Consider the following 22,204-nt stretch of genomic DNA (forward strand, 5'->3'; position numbering starts at 1 on the left):
GAAATTTGCTTAGCTGTAAGTGGAGAAATTCCAATTCTACTTTAAGAAAAAGAAAAAATAATCAACTAGAGATATCTCAGCTACGTTTACATGTGCATCATCTCATTGACACACAGAGCAAGTACTCAAAAGCTCTTTAGGTTGACAGAGTATGGAGACTTGATTCTATCTTCTCTCATTCTGCTGTGGAGTCATTGACTTGGGGTGCTACCCCTTATTTCCACCTTCATTAAAGAAAGAATTGGGACACTAGAGTAAAACCAACCAGAACATGAAACAGGAAATGGAGAGAGAGAGAACCTTGCTTAAAATAATTTGAAAATGATTTATTGGATGCAACCTCTACCCTTAGTGATTTCTGGTGTTATTACTTTTCTATAGTACAACCAGGGAGGACAGTAACTTGCTGAGGGCTAAAGGTAAATTATGATCTATTGCAAAGGAGGGAAGGAAAAAGGTACTAAAGGAGAGTGTGTCAGGCTCATGCTTTCTCCCCTGATGGTGTTCAGTGTGTTGGATCTCACTGGAACAATCTGTTCCAAAGCCTGATAGGTTAAAGAGTTAAAGCAAACTTCACGAAGCAAAGAAGGAAGGTTGAAATGTCAAGAAGTTTCATTGCTGCGTCTTGTTGTGCCTAAGTCTGGTAGAACATCCAGTGAAGAGGAGGAGATTTGGGAATCTGTAGTTGTTACCTTTCTGTTGCCTTTCAGAGCTGGCTTGTGGTTGCTCGTGCAGAGGGCTTGTCTTCACCCTGCAGTCCTATTGACATGCATTCACACTGCTTGCCTTTTAATTAAAAGTCCAAACATTCTTGCATAATCATCCACTTCCTTGGAAACTCCAGATTTTGTTCTTCCTTCCCAAGCTACAGCTGAGGCAGATTACCTGTGGAGAAGGCTTTTTGCATGGAGGTCTGTGTGTGATCTCAGCTGGAAACAGGCTCTGATATATTTCTAGGGATTTGCAGAATCCTGTTGCCACCATCGCGTGACCTCATGCTGTGCCAATCAGGTGGCCAATCTCTACCATACCTATCAAGTGGCAAAAAAAAAAAGGACAATCAACACTTTTTAAAAATTTTCTTTTTAATCAACTGTTTGATAGCAAGCTTGTTGCATACTACACATATTAGCCTTGTGCTTCATTTTGCAGCCAACTGGTTGTGTTGTATGACACAGTCAGATGCTTAAAGCAGGCTCTCAACCAATGAGCCCTTGCTTTGGGTCCTCCACAGACACAGTGTGAAAATGACCTGGTGTTGCTAGCTGAGCCATCTTCCGTGAGTCTTGGAAGTTCTTCAAAGTGGTGATATTTATCTTTCACTATGCGCTTTTGTGAATGCAAGTTCTTTGTAGGCCCAGTTTTATTGCATCTCGTTTTGGGTACCAGACAGAGGAATCTGATAATTTGAAGTACTTTTTGTACTCAGACAAAGATGATGGTCCCTGCAAAGTGTGCTTTTCTCTGTTGTTGGTAATAGAGGGGCTTTAGAAGTGTTTCTCACCTTCAGATGGGGGAATGAAATTGAACCTCAGCTCCTACTCCCTTTTGAGCAGACTCCTTTCTACCATTTCTTCTGTTTGGGACTGATAAAAACAAAAAGATATTAAATGAAGATGCTGTTTGGAAAATGCAGCATTTCTGATTCAGAAGAATGTGCACGAATCATGTTTTGTAGCATTATTCTCATCTCCCTTACACAGTGTTGAAGAGAAATGAATGACTATGGGATGATCCAAGTGAAGCAGTGCTTTCTAAGCATGCAAATCCTCTCTTTTTATTTATATATATATAGAGAGAGAGAGAGGGAGAGAGAGAGAGAAAGAGAGAGACTGAATTTTTCTTTTTCTTTTTTTTCCAGGCTGGATGCCCCAAGTAACTTTCACACACTTGAAATCATCAGCTCTTGCTAATGACATACGCTTAGTGCTCCAGGAACCTGTTGACTGGGAACCTGGTGATGAAATCGTGGTGGGAAGGACAGGCCTTGGAGATGCGCAGCAGCAAGAAGAAGTGGCCATTATTGAGTCTGTAAATAACACTGAGCTCTACCTTCGGTCACCACTCAGGTATCTTTTCAAGGGGAAATGGGATTTCAATAGCAGAAAGTGAAACCAGGAGAAACTGTGGTCTAGGTGAGGATTTGCAGTTTCCTGTGGGTCTTAATAACTATATATAAATCCTTTTAAGAGAAGTGGTCAGAGGTATTTCAGTTCCTTGCTCACCTCAAAGCTGGCAGACAATAAATATTGAATGCGTCTGACTGTGTTGTACTAAGGGACATGCTTTAGTGGGCAATCTTGGTGGTAGGTGAACGGTTGGACTAGGTGATCTTAGAGGTCTTTTCCAACCTTAATTATTCTGTGATTCTATGTTTAAATCCTGTATCATAACCACAGGCGTAGAAACCTTATTCATGAAACCTAAGTCCAGTAGCCTTAGCATAGAATTGACTAAGAATTTTCCTGCATCTTAAGTGCTTTTTTTTTTCCACAAATAGTGTCTGATTTTGTTAAAAAAAAAAAACAACCCTTCTTTACTGAATTGCTTAAGTTAATTAACGAAACACTCAAAGTGAATTACTTCAGTTCCGAAATATTGCTTCTTCATTTCTACTGAGCATTAGTTTAGCTGTTTATGCTCTCTTCGTTTTCTGTACATAGAGGCCTTGGCCAAACTATACTGCTTGCATTGTGACTTGGAGCCCCAGTGTTGAAACATCTTCTGTGTGTTGAAGGCAGCCTAATTCCAGTACTCATGAATGCCAATGGTATCATTTCTTTATAAAAGTATTCGGGGCTTGAGGAAGGAAATACTAACAGTACGTTTTGGGAAGATGAAGGAAGCTTGAATGCTGAAATATTTTGGTGCAAACATACCAAATGTAAAGAGAATTTGTGAACTTGGAGACAAGACGAAAATAAATGTCAACCAAGGCAAAATATATCCAGCCCATATCTGCTGACGTAATAAATAGAGATAATTCTTGCCATCAGCAGTGGGGAGGAGTCTGAAGTTGGATTTGGATGGTTGGGGTCATAGCTTAGATTAGGGTAAACATCATTCCTGCCATCTGTCAGCTGCAGGTGCTTTTGTACCTTTCTTGTCTTTCCCTAGATACTCCCACAGCGTTGGAGAGGAAAGGGTGAATGGCCAAAGCCTGCCTTTGACTGCTGTGGTGGCACTGCTTAGCAGAAGGGTTGTTGTTCAAGGGAATGTCACAAAAGAGAGGATCTCCCACGTCAGGGAGTGTGCAGAAGCAGGTGGCACAAGAGGTGAGGAGGTCTCTTGAGAGTAAAATTTCTTCTCTAAAATTGCATTGTGGTATCACTGTGTGTTAGAAATGTTTCTTAATAGAGCAAAGTTGAGACGTATCCGTGCCAGGAAAGCAATTTTGTCTTTCCAAGCATCGTTTGACATTGAAGTATGAAGTCTTGGGAGTTGAAGTGCATTTCATTGTAATATCTCAGATGTATTATTTTCACATTATTGTTTCAAGCCATCTTGGGAAAGACCCTTTCGTTTTGCCTGAGCCTAAGGGTATAGAAAAGAAAGTATCTTCTGAAAACATATTTCAGTGTACATAATATATTAAATTTTTAATTGTGTTTACTGTTTAGTAACTTTTAGAAGAAAGAAAAACAAAGCACCCTGATGCTTACTGTACTCTTCAGTGTAAAAAAATCACGGTGTTGTTTAGCGTTTGGGGATCCTGAGGAACAAAACCAGGTGACGGCTTCTTGTAGCATTTAGTAGCAGTGGTGAAACAATAGGTACCTCAATTCTCCTTTGGTTTTACATTTGTAAGGCACAATGAAGTTTGACGGATGGCTTCCTGATTTACACCTGCAGGTGAGGAAATGCAGTCCGACACAGCGATTATAATTTAAGGAGAGTTAGGTTATCTGGCAACCCAGGTATAAGGCTCCCTTTAAAAATAAAATGCCTTGGGCATTCAGACTGTGACACAAGACTTCATTTGATATCCAGCAGCCAACTGCTTATATTACTCATGGATTTATGGTCCATTTTGTGTGGAACTCATAAATATAGTCTCTGAAATGTGCTAACTGTTTGAGGTTTTTATTTGCATTAAAGTATAGGAGGATTTCTCAGAGGAGTCACCAGAAGATGAGTGGGCAGTGTTTCTTGTGGTTAATTTACCATCTTTAAAAGAAAAATGAGCGTTGCTGAGTGTAAGCAGGCCCAATTTACACATTCAAAGCCTGAATCCCCTTGAACCAAAATATCCTAAGCACAGACCTGGGGAAAGGGCACCTTTGAGGAATGTCGATTCCTTCCGCAGCCCTGTCATCTCCTTTCCTTATCTTCTGACTGTGGGTACTAACGTTTCCTCACACGTCTGTGGGGGCAGTTGGGAGGGAGAGAGTTTTAAAGAAATTTCAAAATGTTCTCATTTCAGCACAGTTCAGTACAGCCGTGCCCAATCCCCTTTTCAAGAGCCTCACCCAAGGTAAATCAATGTCAAATCCATCATCCCTGTGCATAGGCCTATTTAAAATTGAACACAAGGAACTTTCCTAAGCATAAAACTAGCACAGCTTCCTGCTGGTTTTAATACACCTTCCTCTAAAACTGTTCAGACTCTGAGGTGAGAAATTGTGAAAGTACTTAGAGGGAGTATTGTGCAAGCTTGCCTGTGGCTATTTGTCTTTGGGCACGTGTTTAAGATCGCTGCTGGAAACGGGAGTGCGCTGAGTCAGCGTGACGGGCCTCATGAGGTGGCTCAAAGGACTCTGCATGTCCCACCACAACAGAGATGTAAAACTGATAGTTCCTACTGGGTTGTATTCCAGGTGGCTCCAGGTGTCTGTACAAGCGAAGCGAGAGGCGGCTGGGGTCTCGGGACCTGGGAGCTGTCCTCATTGTGGAGGCCTTCCAAGGAGCAACGAGTCAGCTGCAGGTGGAGGGGGTCCAGTTCCGCCATATGGGCCAAGCATTTCGGCAGCACCACAGTGCCCTGACAGTTGCTGGCAATGCACGGATGGCAGGTGAGACTGGTGGTGGAGACTGATGGCGGGTGGCTCTGGTGATGGGCCCAAGTGATCTCACATATCCACCTTTTCCTGCCTCGTGCTGGGAAAGATATTCTCAAAAGCTTGCTCAGCTCTGGAGTCACTTAACACCTCAGGACTGTAAAACAGAGAAAAGTGAGAATGCTTCACCTGTAGAATAAGCCCAAGTGACACCTGATGGAGTCCTTTAAACTGTTTTAGTTCCTCTGTGGTTTTTGTCAGCTCCTTCCTAAGTAGTATTTCATTTTTATGGTACGTCTCTGAGTTGCTGTGCTACTTCTAGCTCTGGAAATGAAAGGCATAATATGCCACAAGTGAGCCCTGAGCTGACTCAGGGATGTTCGATAGGATAAGCCAAAATTTAGTTGTATCACCTGAAAGTTAAGGAACACTTACTTTGACTGGATCATTGGTAAGCACAAAATTAATCTTTGTGGAAGTGGCAACAAAGTCTCTGAAGACTGATGGGAGATGAAAGTGAGTTAGATGGGCTCAAGTAATGTTTGAAAGGTTCTGGATTGGACCTTACCCTCCAATTAACCCACAAGTTTGTCTTCCCTATGCCAACTTCATTTAATGGGGATCTGGGCTTTGTGGTGTTGGAAGGCAGCCCTGGCCATGATCCTGGAGTACATTAGGATGGTCATCATGCCTGGCTACACAAGGTGTATAAGATACCTGCCCTTCTGATACATTCCTCCTTTCATTCAGTCTCACTTCAATGCCCCAATTTCCTCTGCTCATAATGTAGCTCACTTATATGATCCTTTCATTTGGATCTCCTCCTCCCACATAGTACGAGATGCCTCAAATAGCCTATTTCTGTGCTTGGGGCCCCTATCTCAGCAATGCCCACTTGCTGGCAAAGGTGAGCAAATTTCAGCTTCAACTGGTCAGTCTCATGGAAGCCAAAAGGATTAACTGCACAGCATCAGCGGAGGAGGAGCTAATATAAAATTCTCCAAGCTCTTTTCTTTCCAGACTCTTACATACGTGGTTGCTGTGTTTTGGACTCCTTTGGACAAGGACTCCATCTGACCGGGATCTCAAACCTTAGCGTGGACAATAATGTCTTCTTTAACATTTCAGGACATGGGCTTCTACTGGGTAAGTGAGGCAGGAAAGTATCTATCCTACATGTAATAGGAACATTTGCTGATGATCATTTCCTTGAAAATGTCTTTGGAGGAAAGGATCCTTAACTGCACCCTGCTGATTTTGATCACATCTTCCACGTTTTCTCTTATTAGTGAATCTGGAATAAATCTCTCAATGTTTCTCACGCAACTCCTAGCAACTGTTTCTATATGGCCATATTCTCTGGGTTTCTTCAAGTCAGTCTTCACTTGCTCGTTTTATTTCACTGAATACAAATGGAAAGAAATTTCTTTTTAGGGAACTGATCTATCTCTCTGTGGAAGAACACCATTATGCAATATTTAAGACCCCAGTTCAGTGAGGCATTTAAGAGCATACTTACCTTTAACTTCAGTCATTTGACATCAAAGATAATGGAGTGAAAGCATATGTTAAAAGTTAAGCAGAGGATTTAGCACTTAAATAAATTGGAGCTTGGAGCAACAAAACTGTTAACCAACAAAATATTTCTCTGAACTAACTGTCAGGAGCCTGACTTGCAGCATCTTCCGCTGGGATCTCACGTTGCCTGAATCCCTGAAGATACAGCTTGATTTTTGTTTTCCGTCAGAAACAGGATAAAAAATGACCGATTTCAAGCTAAACAGGTTAAAAAAAAAGAGCCTTCAGTCCTGATCCTGCAGTTCCACACACACAGAGAGTCCCTATGCTCGATCCCATATATAAATATAATAGGATGTTGTGATAGATCACGATTTCAACAGAGGAGACCCATAAAAGGAGAGCGATTGTACGCATCTTGCAGACAAGGAGAGCTGGTGCAGAGATGTGGTGGCTCATGGAGCTCCTGTGGCCGTGGGAGGCAGAACGAGATCTCCATCCTGCCGGGATGCCATGGCTCACTTGTGCTAGGACACGTGTCTGACTTAAAGGACTCTGGGCTGAGCTGAACATTTCCTCCGAAGTTTCAGCCTGAATACACCTTATCCCCAAGATGTCTTTAATGGCTTCACTGCCAGCAGCTCCAGAGGGTCTGATGGATGAATTTATATATCATTTTGTTGCCCGTGAAGGAATATTTATTATAGCTGGCTGTTTGCAGCTCCGGAATTGGACTCCCTCAGTGATTTCATCTAAAACCCTTATTTTCAGGGGTTTTGCAAGGCAGTCGTAAAAAGTTGCTCTGGGCTTAGAATTAATTGACATACCAGGGCTCAGCTTGGAAGCTCAAACCTTTTTTGCCACCTCACAAAACTATGTGGCTGTCAGAAGGACTGCTTTAGGACCCTGCTTGTGCTCTGATAGTAGCACTGTTTGTAGTAAGCAAGACCTGAAAAGGAAATATTTCCTAAATGGATATTGTTCAAAAATGGAGAAGGGCTCAAAACATTGACGAAGACTGAGAAAGACTGAAGATGATTACTCCCTTCCTGCAGACAAAATCCTGTATGTATTTCTATTGTTTACATTTAGAGTAGTAATGACTGGGGAAGAGACCTGTACCTGGGATAGAACCGGAGCAGATAAAGTGAATCATTCCAGTTCAACAGAACTAAAACTAAATAGATTTTATTTGCTCCTGATGCGGGTCAGGTAGAAATGTTTCACTTTTTATTCTGCTACCAGACCACCAAACCAGAGACACATATGCCAGTGTGTCATTATTCAGAGTTGACCTGTACGTAGGTCTGCCCACTATTCCCCGTTGGGTGGAACATTTCTTTATGTAGATTAAAAGGATATGTGCATATTTTTCTTGCTATTTCAGGACTGATCTGGTGCACTCCATGACTATGAGCTGTGCGATCAATTGAGTGATCACTTTTCCTTTTTCTTCTCATGATTCTCTTTTGGGGATGGGGACCTCCACTTCTGTGCAGGGTCACAGTGATTGTTTTAGGGTCTGTTTAAAATTTTTCTTACCTGTATACGGGGCAATGGATGGAGACACAGGACAGAGAGCTTTTAATTCTAGCACTGCCAGAAGCATGCCCGTGTGTCCACAGGTGGAATGACTTGGAATCTCTTTTTTTTTTCAAGCTGTAAAATATGATTTATCATACTCCCTTTATTCATTTTCTCCATAAACCTGGGTTAAAGTATGGCTGCAGTTTTATTCGTATATAAAATTTTATACAGGATTTTCTGCATCTCGAATTGTGGAATTGTGGTCTTTCTGTAGAACACGTATTATATTATTCCTTTCCCTGACTGTTTTTGTCTGATTAGAACGTAAGCTCTTTGTGGCTGAAACATTTCTATTTCTTTTTAATACTTACAATGTTGGGCAAATCTTGGTCAGATCATTAATAGAGTTAATCTCAATGTTGGCAGTTGGACTAGATAATCTTTGAAGAACTCTTCCAACAGAACTATTCTATGCTATCTTTCTTGTGGCCTTCTGGCATTTCTGAAGCACACAGCCTTCCCCTTTCCATTGCTGAGTTCAGCTGTGGCAGTCTTTGAATGTGTCGCAACCATTTTCTGCCATATGTTAAACACAGATTTCTAAGTGATTTTGAGACCATGACTTACCCAGGGACAGTCACACAAAGCTAATTCTCAGGTGGACCATGCCAGCAAAGCAGGCAAGTTCTCTGATGTGCACTGTAGGGGATGTCCAGGTATATATATGTTTATTTTTCTCTATTTATTTATTTATTATTTACTTTTATCTTTAAGGAACTGGCTGGGAAAAGGGGAACAGAATCAGAAATAACATAGTGATCGGCCTTTCTGGAGCAGATGGTTTATCCAACATGGAGACTCTGTCACCAGCAGGGATCTACGTCAGAGCTCCTGCCAACTACATTGAGGTAAGAGGTTCAGGTATAAAACATAACATTTTTGTTCTAGTCAAAAATATCAGAAAAATATGGAACTTTTACTATATCTCTCTCTCTACAGCTCCCTGAGAGGAGCTTGTGGTGAGATGGGGATTGGCCTCTTCTCCCAGGTGACAGCGATAGGACAAGAAGTGATGGCCTCAGGTTGTGCCAGGAGAGGTCGGGTATTAGAAAAAATTTCTTGGCAGGAAGAGTGGTGATGCATTGAAAGAGGCTGCCCAGGGAGGTGGTGGGGTCAGTGTCCCTGGAGGTGTTTAAGGAAGGGGTAGATGTAGTACTAAGGGACATGGTTACCGGGCGATATTGGCGGTGGGTGGATGGTTGGACTGGTTAATCTTTGTGGTCTTTTCCAACCTTAATGATTCTATTATATATGACCATGTACACAATGTTTGCTTCTCGGCTGAGCTTTCAGAAACCATGCTTGTGATGGGATACTGAAATGAGCATATTACGAACTCGATAATATTCAGGAACAAATTTTTGGTTACTGAAAATTGTGATGCCCTTGATTGGAGCACAACAGTGAGGTTTTTCTTCATGGAATACTTTTTAAAGTTTTGCTTTATTTTGTTTTATTTTATTTTGTTTTACTTGATGATTTCTAGAAAAAATGGAAAAAAATGTTTAGGAACAGATCCTCTAGATTTTTTTCTACTTCTATCAATATAATTAAAAACATAAAAAATTCAGTTTTAATGAACTGAAGATAAACATAATACAATTCAGCAATATCAAATGCAGCTTTGTCTGGATTGAAAACGACTGCCTATGCAGAGTCAGAGATTTCCATTCTGGGGTGAGAAGGAGAATGCTTTCCTTTTCCTATGAAAATGACATTGATTTTAAGAGCAAGCAGGTTTCGTTGCTCTAAATAGTGGCAAAACATTGAAATTTTAAGCAGTTTTCTGACTAACAACCTTCCCATCACAAAGTTGGGCTCAGTAAACAATCTTTTCGTTGGCTAATTCGGAGATGTATTCTTTTAATACGTACATTTATTTTTTTGTCTCGTTTCATGGAAAAAAAAATAACGTTTTTCAGTGATTTCAAACCATTTTCCCTTTTCAACTACTTAAAGTCTGGAATTTCATTGAAACTGACCTTTCTTACCACAGCTTCAGTTGTGACAAATGCACATTTTCATTAAAAGATACTTCTGACCTGTTCTATTGCTAACCCACAGAAACCAAACCAATTATTAAGCATCTGTGAAGACCCAATCGCCCCCTGGGCTTCTGTTCCAGGAGGAAAGGATTGCATCTAAATTTGAAGGTGAAAAAGATACCAACGCATTTCCTATGTGAGTCTGAAGCCAGCAGTGCTTAGGAAGAAGGAGAGGACTTTCCTGCGATTCCCTCGAGGGTGTATTTATCATTTTTTAAGACCATCAAATATGGTTAAAAAAATACAACAAGGAGGCAGAATCACATGAATTTCAGCTCCACTAAACACGGTGCTGTGTTATCACGCACTGACTTTCCCTGGAGCTGTCTGTTGGATCGCCGGTGGCTCAGCTTTTGCGAAGGATGGCTGCAATTATCTCTGTGGGTACGCGCGAGCTGACTGCAGTTGAGTTTTCAGCACATTTGCTGAGCTCTCTCCGTTCGTGTGTCTTCGTGCATGTGCCCAAAGCTGCGTCTGTTGGCGTGCAGCTGAACATCAGAGTTCAGCCTGCTCTCCAAAGCTGTGTTACTCACGGCGGAATAGCAGATGGCCCTTCAAGGGTTGCTGATAGACCTCAGTATCAGCAGTCCCTCGGACTGGGCTATCTGAAGCTTTGCAGTAGCAACAGAGTTGGCTCTGAGGAAAATATAAAAAAAATTGCCTCGCATGAAATTATTATTAGGAGTACTTGCTGTTCTACAGTAAGTATAGCATTCAGTAGAAGACATGGGAGGATGCGGAGGATGTGAGGTCTGTGGAGACCTCATTGCAGCCTTGCAGTACTTGAATGGAGCTTACAAGCAGGAGGGGACTGACTTTTTACGTGGTCTGATAGTAATAGGGCAAGGGGGAATGGCTTTAAACTAAAAGAGAGGAGGTTTAGGTTAGGTGTTAGGAAGAAATTCTTTACTCAGAGGGTGGTGAGTTGCTGGCACTGCTGCCCAGAGCTGTGGGTGCCCCATCCCTGCTGGTGCCCAAGGCCTGAGCAGCCTGAGCAGGTGGGAGGCACCCAGCCCATAGCAGGGGTTGGGACATCATGGTTGTTGAGGTTCCTTCCAAACAAATCCATTCTAGAATTCTTTGATTCTATTTGGATACAAAGAGAAACAGTCACACTTTTTTTCCAGTCAAAGCGCCTTAGTCCTGTGGACTTTTCATAGTATGACAATGATCTCTTAAATCCAGAGGATGCTGGTCCGGCACCAGGATCTTGGTGTTCCACAGTTAGGCACAATTTATCTGCTCAGGTGGCTCACCAACTGCATATTGCTTTTGGGATAGTTATAATTTTAACTGAACAGAGAGGTTCAAAGAATCTCATGGGCAAAATTGATCTTCAGACTGCCATGACACAGGATAGAAACGTGCCCTCTAGATTTCAGTGTTAGGATTTGGTGGTTTTGCTGTTTTTATTTTATTTTATTTTATTTTATTTTATTTTATTTTATTTTATTTTATTTCTTTCTCAGATTTTCATCTTTAAATTTCTGCTTTCAACATTACAGGCAGTGATTACAGCTAAAGTAGACAGAGAGCACTAGGTGCAGGCTGTGTTACAGCCTCTGTATGTGGTAGGTTAAGCTTTCCACGGTGAGTGGAATGAGATTTTAATATCTGCTCAATTTACTCGGGAGCCTAAATTTGCATCGGTGACTGAAGAGCTGAAATTTCCTTGAAAATCAGTGGTCTCCTAAACAGTGCTGAAATTGGGTCACAGCAGTCACTCAAACCTGAGCTTACAAAGATGTTCGGAGACCCAATTCCCACAGGTTTCCATTTGGCTTGAGCTCTTAAGTGCGTTTGTGAATCGGGGTGCCAGATAAAATTTTGTACTCATACAGCATAAATGCAAAGAGGCTACGCCAGGATTAGCGATTTTATTTTTAAATGAAATACGGAAGCCCTGGTTATCACTTTTGAGTGACGTAAGACAGTTTCATTAGCAAGCTGGTTTCTTGCCTTTTAAATGCTTATCAGCAAGAGGAGTGGAAGATGCCCCTCTTTGATATTGGCTGTTTTGTCCCTGAAGTGAATGCCCTGTGTCTTCAGTTTTGTTATGTGTGCAGGCAGGGAAAAAAGAACACCACCAAAAGAACAGCTTTTTATCTTCTCTTGGTTCTCTTGGGTCCAGTGTTTTGGGACTTTTTGTAATAATTTTCTGTTCATAAACATTCAGTGCCCTTAAATCTCGGCAGCAACATGCGGTGCTCATGCAAGCAAACCCTGGGTGTAAGAAAGTCACCCAGCATCCTGCCTCTCCTTTCTTGCCATGATGTTGAAGACTGGGAAACAGCTTAACAGAATGAGCAGGGCTGAGATCAACCCATGCTTCTGTGTTGGAGTGGTGGCTGATGGTCATGCTGTTGATGCATGATTGTATTGCCCAGTGTTGCCCAACCCCACATTCCCTGCAGTATCAAAGAAGTGCAGCTGCATCTGTTTGGCACTGATTGTTTCCCACCATTTTGTTCTTACTTTTCTGGAACCTTTTACAAATTGTGTATATTTTGAAGCTAGCCCATTGGGGATACTCCTTGCATCCAGCCAGGCAGTTAAATTGGGGGGAGTGGTGCTGGACATGCTCTCCAGAGCTTTTATGTCACTTTTAAGGTCAACAGTTTGAGCCCTGGTCATCTAAAAGAAATTCATGAAATATTTCCATTTGCAGGGCTGTACAGTTAAGAGACACTTTAAACGTCAGCCACTTACTTTACTGACTTGCAATGCATACCTCCAGGTATTTGGCATGCTCGGGGAGGTAATTTCTCTCTGGAATTTTGGTTGCATGGACATTCATAATATATTGACTTCCACAAAGAATTGATTTCCACACAAAATTCCCTCCTTGCCTAAAACCCCTGCCCTCCAGCCACTAGCTGGCTGAATAAATATGCAGTTTTTCCTTATGAATCATCTGCAGAACGCACGATTGGGGTTGCAAGTAAAAGATCCTGGAAGTAATGTGACTGGACTGCAGAAGCACTTTGTTAAAGGAAAAGGGACTCTGGCTGCACTTTCGGAAAAAGCAGCAGCTGTACCAGGGGATGGAGAGATGTGCTTTGGTTTTTGATACCTCTTCGTCGCTTGGCAGATGCTGGAAATCACAACTGCGGGGAGCACACTTGAATGGGTCAGGAAAATGTAATTGGAACATGGAGGCTTCCACCTCTGGGTCATCAGGGTCGGCTTTGATTTGGACCATCAGGAACCAAAAAGCCATTAACATTTTGACATTGTCCAGTGACCTATGAAGTCAGTGAGTGTCAGCTCTTCTTGCAAGAAGTTGCAAGAAAGCTCATGTTAGGCTCCCCTTAGAGAACTAGATACCTCCAGAGAGCAGTTAATGTTTTCTAAGGGTAGACAGGATGAATTGCCCTCCAGACATGCCTGTGCCTTACTTACTTCCTGGAAAGGGAGCATACGATTAACTGGACCATCAGCATCAAATCTGAGCAACACATTTGAGACAATTGAGAAGGATCATGCCCAGATGTGCACACAAAAGCGTTTCTGTATTGGACACCCTCCAAAAATAACTCAGTTTGGCTGCTGTCCAAAATGAAGCAGGTAAGAGCAGGTTTTTGCCCTGGAGTAGAAAAACTCCTAACTCCCTGCATCTCCCCCTGCAAAACTGACTTGATATAGACTCTGCAAGTCATAAACTTCTAATTATAAGGGCAGGAAGGCCTTATGTTCTCTTCTTTTTCATGTTTTTCAAAGAATGCAACTCCGTAATTTCTCCATTAAGTGATATTAGCAAGAAATTATATCACAGCTCAGAAGATGCGGGAGACTGGATCCTTGTCTCTGCTTGGAGCAGGACGAGTCCAAAGTGCCCCTGCACAACAGGGGTAGCCAGCTTTGGGGCTGGAAAAAAGAGACTGTGTGAGTAATGGTCAATACCCTGGAATGGACAGCTGTACAAAACTGACCCAGCCAATCACCTGTGTTAGAACCTGTGCCACCAAAAGGAACACAAAGGGTGTCAGTAATCAAAGATTCCTCCATGAAAGTACTGAAGCACTCATCTGCTGTTCAGACAATCTTTCTAGAGAGATTTGTTGCCTGCTGGGGACCCACATTCACAGTATCATGATAAGGTTACCAAACATGGTAAAGCCATTCCTACTCTTTTATGTAGAGTTGAATGAGGCTGCAATGAAGGGATTGAGAATTATCAGAATCATAGAATCATAGAACGGTTTGGGTTGGAAGGGACCTTCAAAATCGTAGCTCCAACCTCCCTGCTATAGGCAGGGACACCTCCCACCCAAAGCCCCATCCAGCCTTGCCTTGAACGCCTCCAGGGAGGGAGCATCCACAACTTATCTGGAAGAAAAGACTTTATGTGCCTCATAAAGATGCTGAAGGAATTGGGAGTGCAGGTGGTATTTTCCTCTACCTCCCAGTTGGAGACTGTGACCCAAAAAGGAGACGAATGAGTCACATGAATGATTGGCTGCGTGACTGGTGACATGCTCAGGACTTTGGGTTCTGTGATCTCAGATACACCTTCCAGAGACTGGGCTCTTAACAGATGGAGAGTTTGTGGGTAAAAATTAGGACCAGACCAACGAAGGACATGCTTCAACAGGCTGAAGCCTTCTTGCTTCAGCTACAAGAAACACTGCTCTTGCAAGCTCTCATTCTGGTGGAGGATGTGACTACCCAGATGTCTGCCAGGAAAGCAACATGGCATGCTGTAAGCAATCCAGGAGACTGCTGGAGTGTGTTGAGGATAACATCCTGATTCAGGTATTAGACAAACCAACCGGAGGAGAAACATTACTGGACCTGGTGCTCACCAGTGCAGATGAGCTCAATAAGGAAGTTAAGACTGGGGGCAGTCTGGGCTTCAGCAACCATGTCCTGGTTGAGTTTGTGATCTCAAGGAATATGGGCCTGGCAAAGAGGGGAGTCAGGAACCTGAACTTCAGGAGAGCGAACTTGCAATGGTTTATGGAATTACTGGAAGAGGTCCCCTGGGAAGCTGTGCTTAGGGACAAAGGAAGGGAGCAGAGCTGGCAGCTCTTTAAGGATGACTCTGTGAGTACAAGAGCTCTCCATCCCCCAGTGTATGAAAACAAGCAGGTGAGGCAGAAAGCTGGAATGGCTGAGAGGGGACCTGCTGGTCAAACTAAGGGATGAGAAGGAAATGCACAGGCAGTGGAAGCAGGGATGTGTGGCTTGGGAAGTATACAGGGGTGCCATCCAGACGTGTAGAGGTGGGACCAGGAAAACCAAGGCACAGATGGAACTGTGAAGAATAAGGAGGGATTCTACACGTACATTGGTAAGAAAAGAAAGACTGAGGAGAGTGTACCCCCTCTGATAAATGAGGAGGGAGAACTGGCAACAAGAAACATGGAAAAAACTGAGGTACTCAACAAGTTATTTGCCTCAGTTTTCACTGGAAGTGAGACTTCCCACTTCTATCATTGTACCATGATTTCTAACTCATACTGCATGTTTCCCATGCTGGGTAGAGAAGCTGTGGGTGCCCCATCCCTGGAGGTGCCCAAGGCCAGGCTGGGTGGGGCACTGGACAGCCTGATGTGGTGGGGGACAACCAGCCCATGGCACAGGTTGGAACTGGATGATCATTAAGGTCTCTTCCAACCCAAGCCATTGTGTGATTCTGTGATTATATCATCTTCCCATGGTTATTGGCTTGTAAAAAAAATGAATCTAAATGAAGTCACAGATCGGAATGAGTTCAACTGTTCAGACACTGGCATATCATGAAGACATAGTTCTTTGGTTTGTCTTGACTTTCCAGGATCTCAGTTTGTCAGTGTCAGTGTTATTTTCTTTTGCTATAATTACTTTAGGAGGCGTAGATTTTGTAAGATTGACCCAAGGAAAGAGCAAGAACAGAATGAGAGTGTGAACACAGAAACAAGATACCAGCTTCTTCTAGCCAGACATACCAGAACTATCATTAACATCGGCTGGGATTGTAATTTATTTCTTCATTTATTTTTTTTTTTTCATTTTAAGAAGCTTGCGGTGATCTTTTTCACAACTGTATGTGTTTCTCTGCAGGGTAACACCGTGTGTGCTGCTGGGTATGGGTATTTCTTTCATCTCTCTCCTGAGGGACCATCCAAAATGCCTCTCCTGTCCTTCAGTGAGAACACAGCCCATTCCTGCACAAGGTACGAGGGAACCTTTGGTTAAAGAGACTTTCTTTCTGTGCATGGCAGTGCTAACTATAACTGCAGTGGTGAGCAGAAAATGCCTCGTCCCTCCCTTCAGGATTTTGTTGTTGCTGTTGTTTTTCAATTTCGCACCCTTTTAAGGGCTTGCTTTCTTGTTTCTTGTTGTCTTGGCTCAATAGCAGAGCAGAGCCCGTGATGGACTGGTGTGTAGTTGGGGCTGTTTTTCAGGGTCTGAATGTGAGTGGTTTCCTCGTCGTTTCAATATATTCCTTTCTTCTTCATTCACAAGCTCAATTTGTTAACTTACTGTGCTTTCCCGTGCTGTTAGCAAGCTCCTCCATCTTACTCCCTTGTTTTAATGATCCTGATTTAGTTAATGGTGCCACATTTAGCATATTTCTTCATCAACCATTTAACAGCAAAGCACAAAAGCTTGTCCTCATGTGTTGAAATCAAAGCTAATTTTGAAGCATTCTAGACAGTTTGAGCAGAAGAGGATGGCATAAAAGAGAACAGATACACAATTTCATTCTTACACTCCTCCTTTAACACGTATTACAGGCCAACAGCAGAGATATGATGCTGGCTTCCATGGCCTGGAGTGGCATTTCTTACCTCCAGATGCTTTGTACAATAGCAGCAGGAATACTGAAGTTCTGAAGAAACTTGGTTAATAATCTGGCTTTAAAACCTCTGAGAAGGTCAAACCAAGCCCCGCATCCAGGAGCATGTTGTTCGGAGATTACTCCGAATTGTGTAAATCCAAGATCAAGGAGAAGGGCCTAATCCACCCAGGTCCACTTAGGAGTTGCCAACACTGGTTGGAAGCTCATGAGCATGATGGAGATGTTCTGCAGTGAGCGACTGCCAGTGGCACTGCATGCTGGTTCTTAGCCCTAACTTGGCTGCTTCTGAAAAGACTTGCAATTTCAAGTCAGCTCTCCAGCATTATGAGATGCCTGGGATAAATACTGCTATCTCTGAATAAATGACGAAGTCTCATGCAGAGAGCTGTTACAGATATGAGGTTTGGGATATCAAAATGATGAATAGGAAAATCTAGGAATGGATATAGGTGCTGTAAGGAAACTGTTTTCCTTTGCTTTCTCTCCTAAACAGGCGTGGGTTGCTTGTATACCCAGAATATTTGCCAGACAGCCCAGACGGCCCCGTTCAGTTCAACAGCTTCAGAGTTTGGAGCAGCCAAGGTGGAGTCCAGGTGTGTTTGTCCCGACTGTCCTCCATGGTGCTCAGGAAATGCTGTTTCATCTCTTTATTATGTCTGTAATGACTTTGCCTTTTCAGGCTGCAATTAGGCCACAGCTGCTGCAGAACTTCTCATACCTTTATGTCCATGCCCCTCAGCTGGACGCCCCTGTTTTGGTAATGAAGCCACACGCATGATTTATGTGAGCTCTCCTTATACTTAAGTGCAAACCCAGCATTACTGTCACTGATAGCCCTGTTGGCCTACCTAACCATCTAATCTGCCACTACAGGACAGCCAAAAAGTCCTGCCAGTGGATGTGAGGTAGTCACAGAATCCTTGGAGTTAGAAGGGACCCTTAAAGGCCATTCAGTCCAACTCCCTGCAGTGAGCAGGGACACCCACAGCTCCATCAGTGCTCAGAGCCCCATCCAGCCTGACCTTGGCTGTCTGCAGGGATGGGGCATCCACCAACTCTCTGGGCAACCTGCACCAGTGCTCTACTACCCTTATTGTAAACAACTTCTTCCTTATATCCAGTTCAAATCTTCTCTGTTTGTAAAGACTGTGGTTGGTGGAAGTTCTGTTACTTTGGTAGGGTTAATGGATTCCATGGGAATTTTTCCATCCTTGTTAAAAAAATGTGTCCTTGTGTGTTGGAATTTGTCTAGCTACTGTAGCTCATTGGCTTAATTTGATAAAAACAAAAAGCGAAACAAAACAGAGCAAACAAACAAACAAACAGAATCACCAAAATTATTATCCAACACTTTCTTCCCATACTGGTACTCGGGGGCTGTGACCATTTTAAACTTGGATTTGGTAAACTGAAGAGGTTGTAGGTGTTTCTCTGCAAGGCATATTTTCCAGACTCGTACATCCCTTGGCTCTTCCTTTGAAGGTGTCCAATATTGATGTGTGTCAAAGTGACAGACTCTTTCAGGAAAAGCTTATTTGTATGAAAAGAAGTAAATAAAAAAAGATGTTTTGCAGTTTTCTTTTGTGATTCCTTTGTATGTTACAAGCCCAGCATTCAATAGTGACCATGTCTATTTTGCTTGTTTCCTTGGTTGGGCTTCCTCTAGGAACATTCTTCTAGCTGTTAGCTGAATGTAAGCAATACCTTTGGTTGTTTTCAAGGCATCTTACTGCTATAAATCTCAACTCTTTACCCTATTATTCTTTCCAGTAGTGAAAACATGATCTTTAGAGCACTTTTAACCTTTTAATCTCTGAATTTTCTGGTTTTATTTTATACTATTCTTTAACGGAAAACAAATTGGCCAAATTCAAGGTTTTTTGCATTATTAATGGAAAGCTAAAGTAAGAAATCAAGGGAAATTTCTCAAATAAATAAAGATAAAATCAAAACTTTTACCATTTTGTACTCTCCCCTTTTTCATTGTACTATTACAAAAGCATGGTTATAAACCACACTCTCTTTTAATTACTCATTCTCTTCCTTTATCATGTTTTTATGTAGATTTTCAGTAGCAGCAACCTCAAACTCCAAAATTTCCAGATCTGTGCTTGCACAGACTTTGGCATTGACATCGTTGAAAGCCTGGGAAACACAACTGTAGCTAATAGTGTTTTAATTGGACGCATTGGGCAAAAGGTAAGCGCTGCAGCTGCACAAACTGTAAAATGGAGAAATAAAAAAAGAGCCATCTGAAGAACAGCCCCTGTTTACGTAAAGTTTGGCTTTTAAATTGGCTGTAAGGAGAAATGAAGGCATAGATGCAGCTTCAGGATGAGTTTGAGAAACGTGCAGCTTAGCTTAGTGACCTGAGAATGGAGAATGACAGGTTTGATTTCTATTCTAGTCCACGTTCTGGTTTCCTCTTCTCTCTCATGCCGTCACTGGTTCACTGAGAACACATAGTGCTACTTATTTACTTGAGAATGGACAGTGCCACCAAAATATAACAATTTTTAATGCAATAAATACAATCTTCTATTATTTCTTCAGGCAACCAGACACAGTCCTTTGGGTGCTAGCAGCTTGTTAACAGATTAATAACACAGATGATGATGAAATTTTAGCTACAACTGGCCATGGCAGCTTGTTTGTGATTTTGAGGTCTTTTTTGCACTGCTCAGGTTTCTGCTGCTCTTTATGAATTTAATTTTCTCTCTGACCGGCAGAATAGAGTTCTAAATGAGTTTTCTTCAGAACCTTGTGGGAAGATATTTCTGCTGTAACTCTATTGGAAGTGCATAGCTCAGACACAATCCCGGTCTCTCTTGTCTGGTCCTACAGTGGCCCAGTGACACAATGACTTTCTCTCAGACATGAAAGAGTGGTGTCTTTGTTTTTGCTTTGCAGGATCCACGGTAGAACTCTGATGCTGTACTTGTTAAGAGATTTAGAGGCGCTCAGCTGTGCCTTGTTTCTTCCCACACCCCAGGGGGGTGATTATCTTTGATTATCTCATGATAAGAGCCTCCTTGTCATAATTTACATCTTAATTTATGTAATTCTCCCTTTAATAATGATGTCTCTTTAACATCAATTAAAACTTTATGACACTAATTTAATGGGAACGGTGGATATTTCTCTCTGCTCCCCTTCCAGTTTTTGAAAGCGGTGCTTTAAACCAGTGTGCTCTGGAAATATCAGGGCATTTCAGAACTTGGTCTTTGGTCAATTCACACATTAGCAGCAGGGCCAGATCCAGGGTCTATAGAAAAGATAAAAGGGAAGGACTTCAAATAGCCTCTTCCGTGCTTTCATAAAGCAGCTCAGTGCTGGTGTGGAGCTGTTTGAGGAAGAGCATCTCTTTTTGAAAATACGGAAGGTTTTAGGCATGTGACACTCTAGGGGAGGGATTACCACCTCATACCCTTCTATTTACTGATCATGAAAAATGATAGAAATGAGGCTTAGGTGGAAGAACAGGCAAGTATAAGCAGAAAAACTACAAATCTGACTGATTTGTTACCAGCAGCAAGGGATTTCTGCTTAGCAGTGATGTGGAAGGAGGTGGCACAATGACCAGGACCACTACACCAGGTGCTTTACTCTCAAAGAGGTGATGGAGATGCTGTCTCTTAATTAGACTAAAGATAGCACCACCCTTTGAAGTGACAAGCTATTTCTAAAAGTCCAGTCCATTCTAAATTGTGCGTTATAGAGGATGCTTTCACACTGGACTGATTGCTCCCTTGATTTTCTGTCATAATCTTTGAGAGTCGTTCTCCTAAACTGTTTACTGGCCTCAGAAATAGCATCACATGTTCCTGACAGCTTTCTCCTCCAGACTACCCCCTGGCTCTGAATGCTTCTTCCCAGCCTGTCTCCAGGATAAGTGGGCAGAGAATGCACTCACCCCCTCTGTCATGGACCACAGCCACCATAAGATCTAGTTTCTCTTTTATGTTCCTCTTCACTTGTGCATTTTGCTCTTCCTTTTCACGTGTTATACTTTTTCCTGTCTCTTGCTGATCTACTTCACTTCTTATTGTTCTGATATCCCCTGAACTCAACCAGAGCTTTGAAGAGAGTCCAGCTTAAATTCTCCCCACCCACCCCCAGTCACAGGAAGTATTTTATGTCTCAGCAGTCAGATTTTTCTTGGAACATCAATTAGGATAATTGGCTCTATAAAGTATGGAAATATCCTGCCTGGTGGACAAGACAAGGTAAAGCAAAAGAGGCAGTGTAGTTCCTTCTCCCTTCAAAAATCCAACTTTTCCTAGTAGCCAGTAGCCAGGACAGAGCAAACAAAGCCATTGCTGCCCTGAAAGAAACACTACTGCATAATGCATGTGGTAAATTAAACAGATATTATTCATTAGATTAATATAAGTTGTGACACAGTAGGTTATGTGTGTCCTTCAAATAGCACACACTGACCCAGAACCAGAGGCTTGTGTGCAGCCACCTTACTGTATCCCAGCTCCTGCATGCTGAACTCATGAGGTTTGGACATTCAGATGTTGATTTGTTTCCCAAGTGCTCTTCATTTCTTCATGGCAGGATAGGACCTGTATGTCAGCAGGACTGAAAACTCCCAAAAGATACCAGCTATTTGTCTCCAACACAGCTTTCAGAAACTTTGATAGGAGCACTTGCACAGCAATCAGGACCTGCTCTGGCTGTTACCAAGGGCAGGGTGAGTATAACTTACACTCAGTTATCAGTGTTTGTGCAGTCCTTGCTTTACTACCATTTCAGATCCATCTGTTTAGAAGTTCTTAGCTTCCAAGATTACTGATAGATGTTTCAGCTGAATCCTGGAATGAGTACAGTGCAATGATCAACACCCATTTGGTTTTGGTCATCTTATCACTACGTTAGCTATACATAAGTTATCCAGGACCAGGTTTTGAGTTATTTGTATGCGTGTTTCCCCTATGCTTCAACACAGTAAACAGTTCTCAGAAGCATCTCTATGCTTCACTTCCCCAGTGGGGACACCAAGCTAACAGCTCTTGCCCATTCGCAGGGAGGTGGGCCGATATGTAGCTGCAGGATGAATACTGTGCACGTTGTGCAGCTCAGATGAACTGAGAAAACCCCTGAGCCAGGACTGTGGTGATACGCAGAACAACCATTTGTCAGTAATACTTAACCCTCTCGAGTGTGCTCATTTTGCTGACTTTGCTGGACTGCTCTGCTTTGTGTGCACTTAGGGTCAGGATGCTAGTTATCCAAATTATCTGCCTGTGAAGTAGCTTCATCAT

At 42.5% G+C, this 22,204-nt stretch overlaps 1 protein-coding gene across 1 annotated transcript in view; it reads left to right on the forward strand.

Moving 5' to 3' along the window:
* Positions 1 to 22,204, forward strand: part of PKHD1 (PKHD1, fibrocystin/polyductin) — a 252,324-nt gene that overhangs the window by 107,947 nt on the left and 122,173 nt on the right. Inside the window, exons 39-47 of the mRNA XM_021392027.1 lie at positions 1,862 to 2,069; positions 3,118 to 3,275; positions 4,818 to 5,012; positions 6,018 to 6,143; positions 8,817 to 8,950; positions 16,193 to 16,305; positions 17,428 to 17,527; positions 18,999 to 19,133; positions 21,498 to 21,633. Coding sequence (XP_021247702.1) covers positions 1,862 to 2,069; positions 3,118 to 3,275; positions 4,818 to 5,012; positions 6,018 to 6,143; positions 8,817 to 8,950; positions 16,193 to 16,305; positions 17,428 to 17,527; positions 18,999 to 19,133; positions 21,498 to 21,633 — 1,305 coding nt within the window. The remainder of the gene's footprint in view (positions 1 to 1,861; positions 2,070 to 3,117; positions 3,276 to 4,817; positions 5,013 to 6,017; positions 6,144 to 8,816; positions 8,951 to 16,192; positions 16,306 to 17,427; positions 17,528 to 18,998; positions 19,134 to 21,497; positions 21,634 to 22,204) is intronic.

Source organism: Numida meleagris, chromosome 3 (assembly GCF_002078875.1).
Source record: "Numida meleagris isolate 19003 breed g44 Domestic line chromosome 3, NumMel1.0, whole genome shotgun sequence".
NCBI lineage: Eukaryota > Metazoa > Chordata > Aves > Galliformes > Numididae > Numida > Numida meleagris.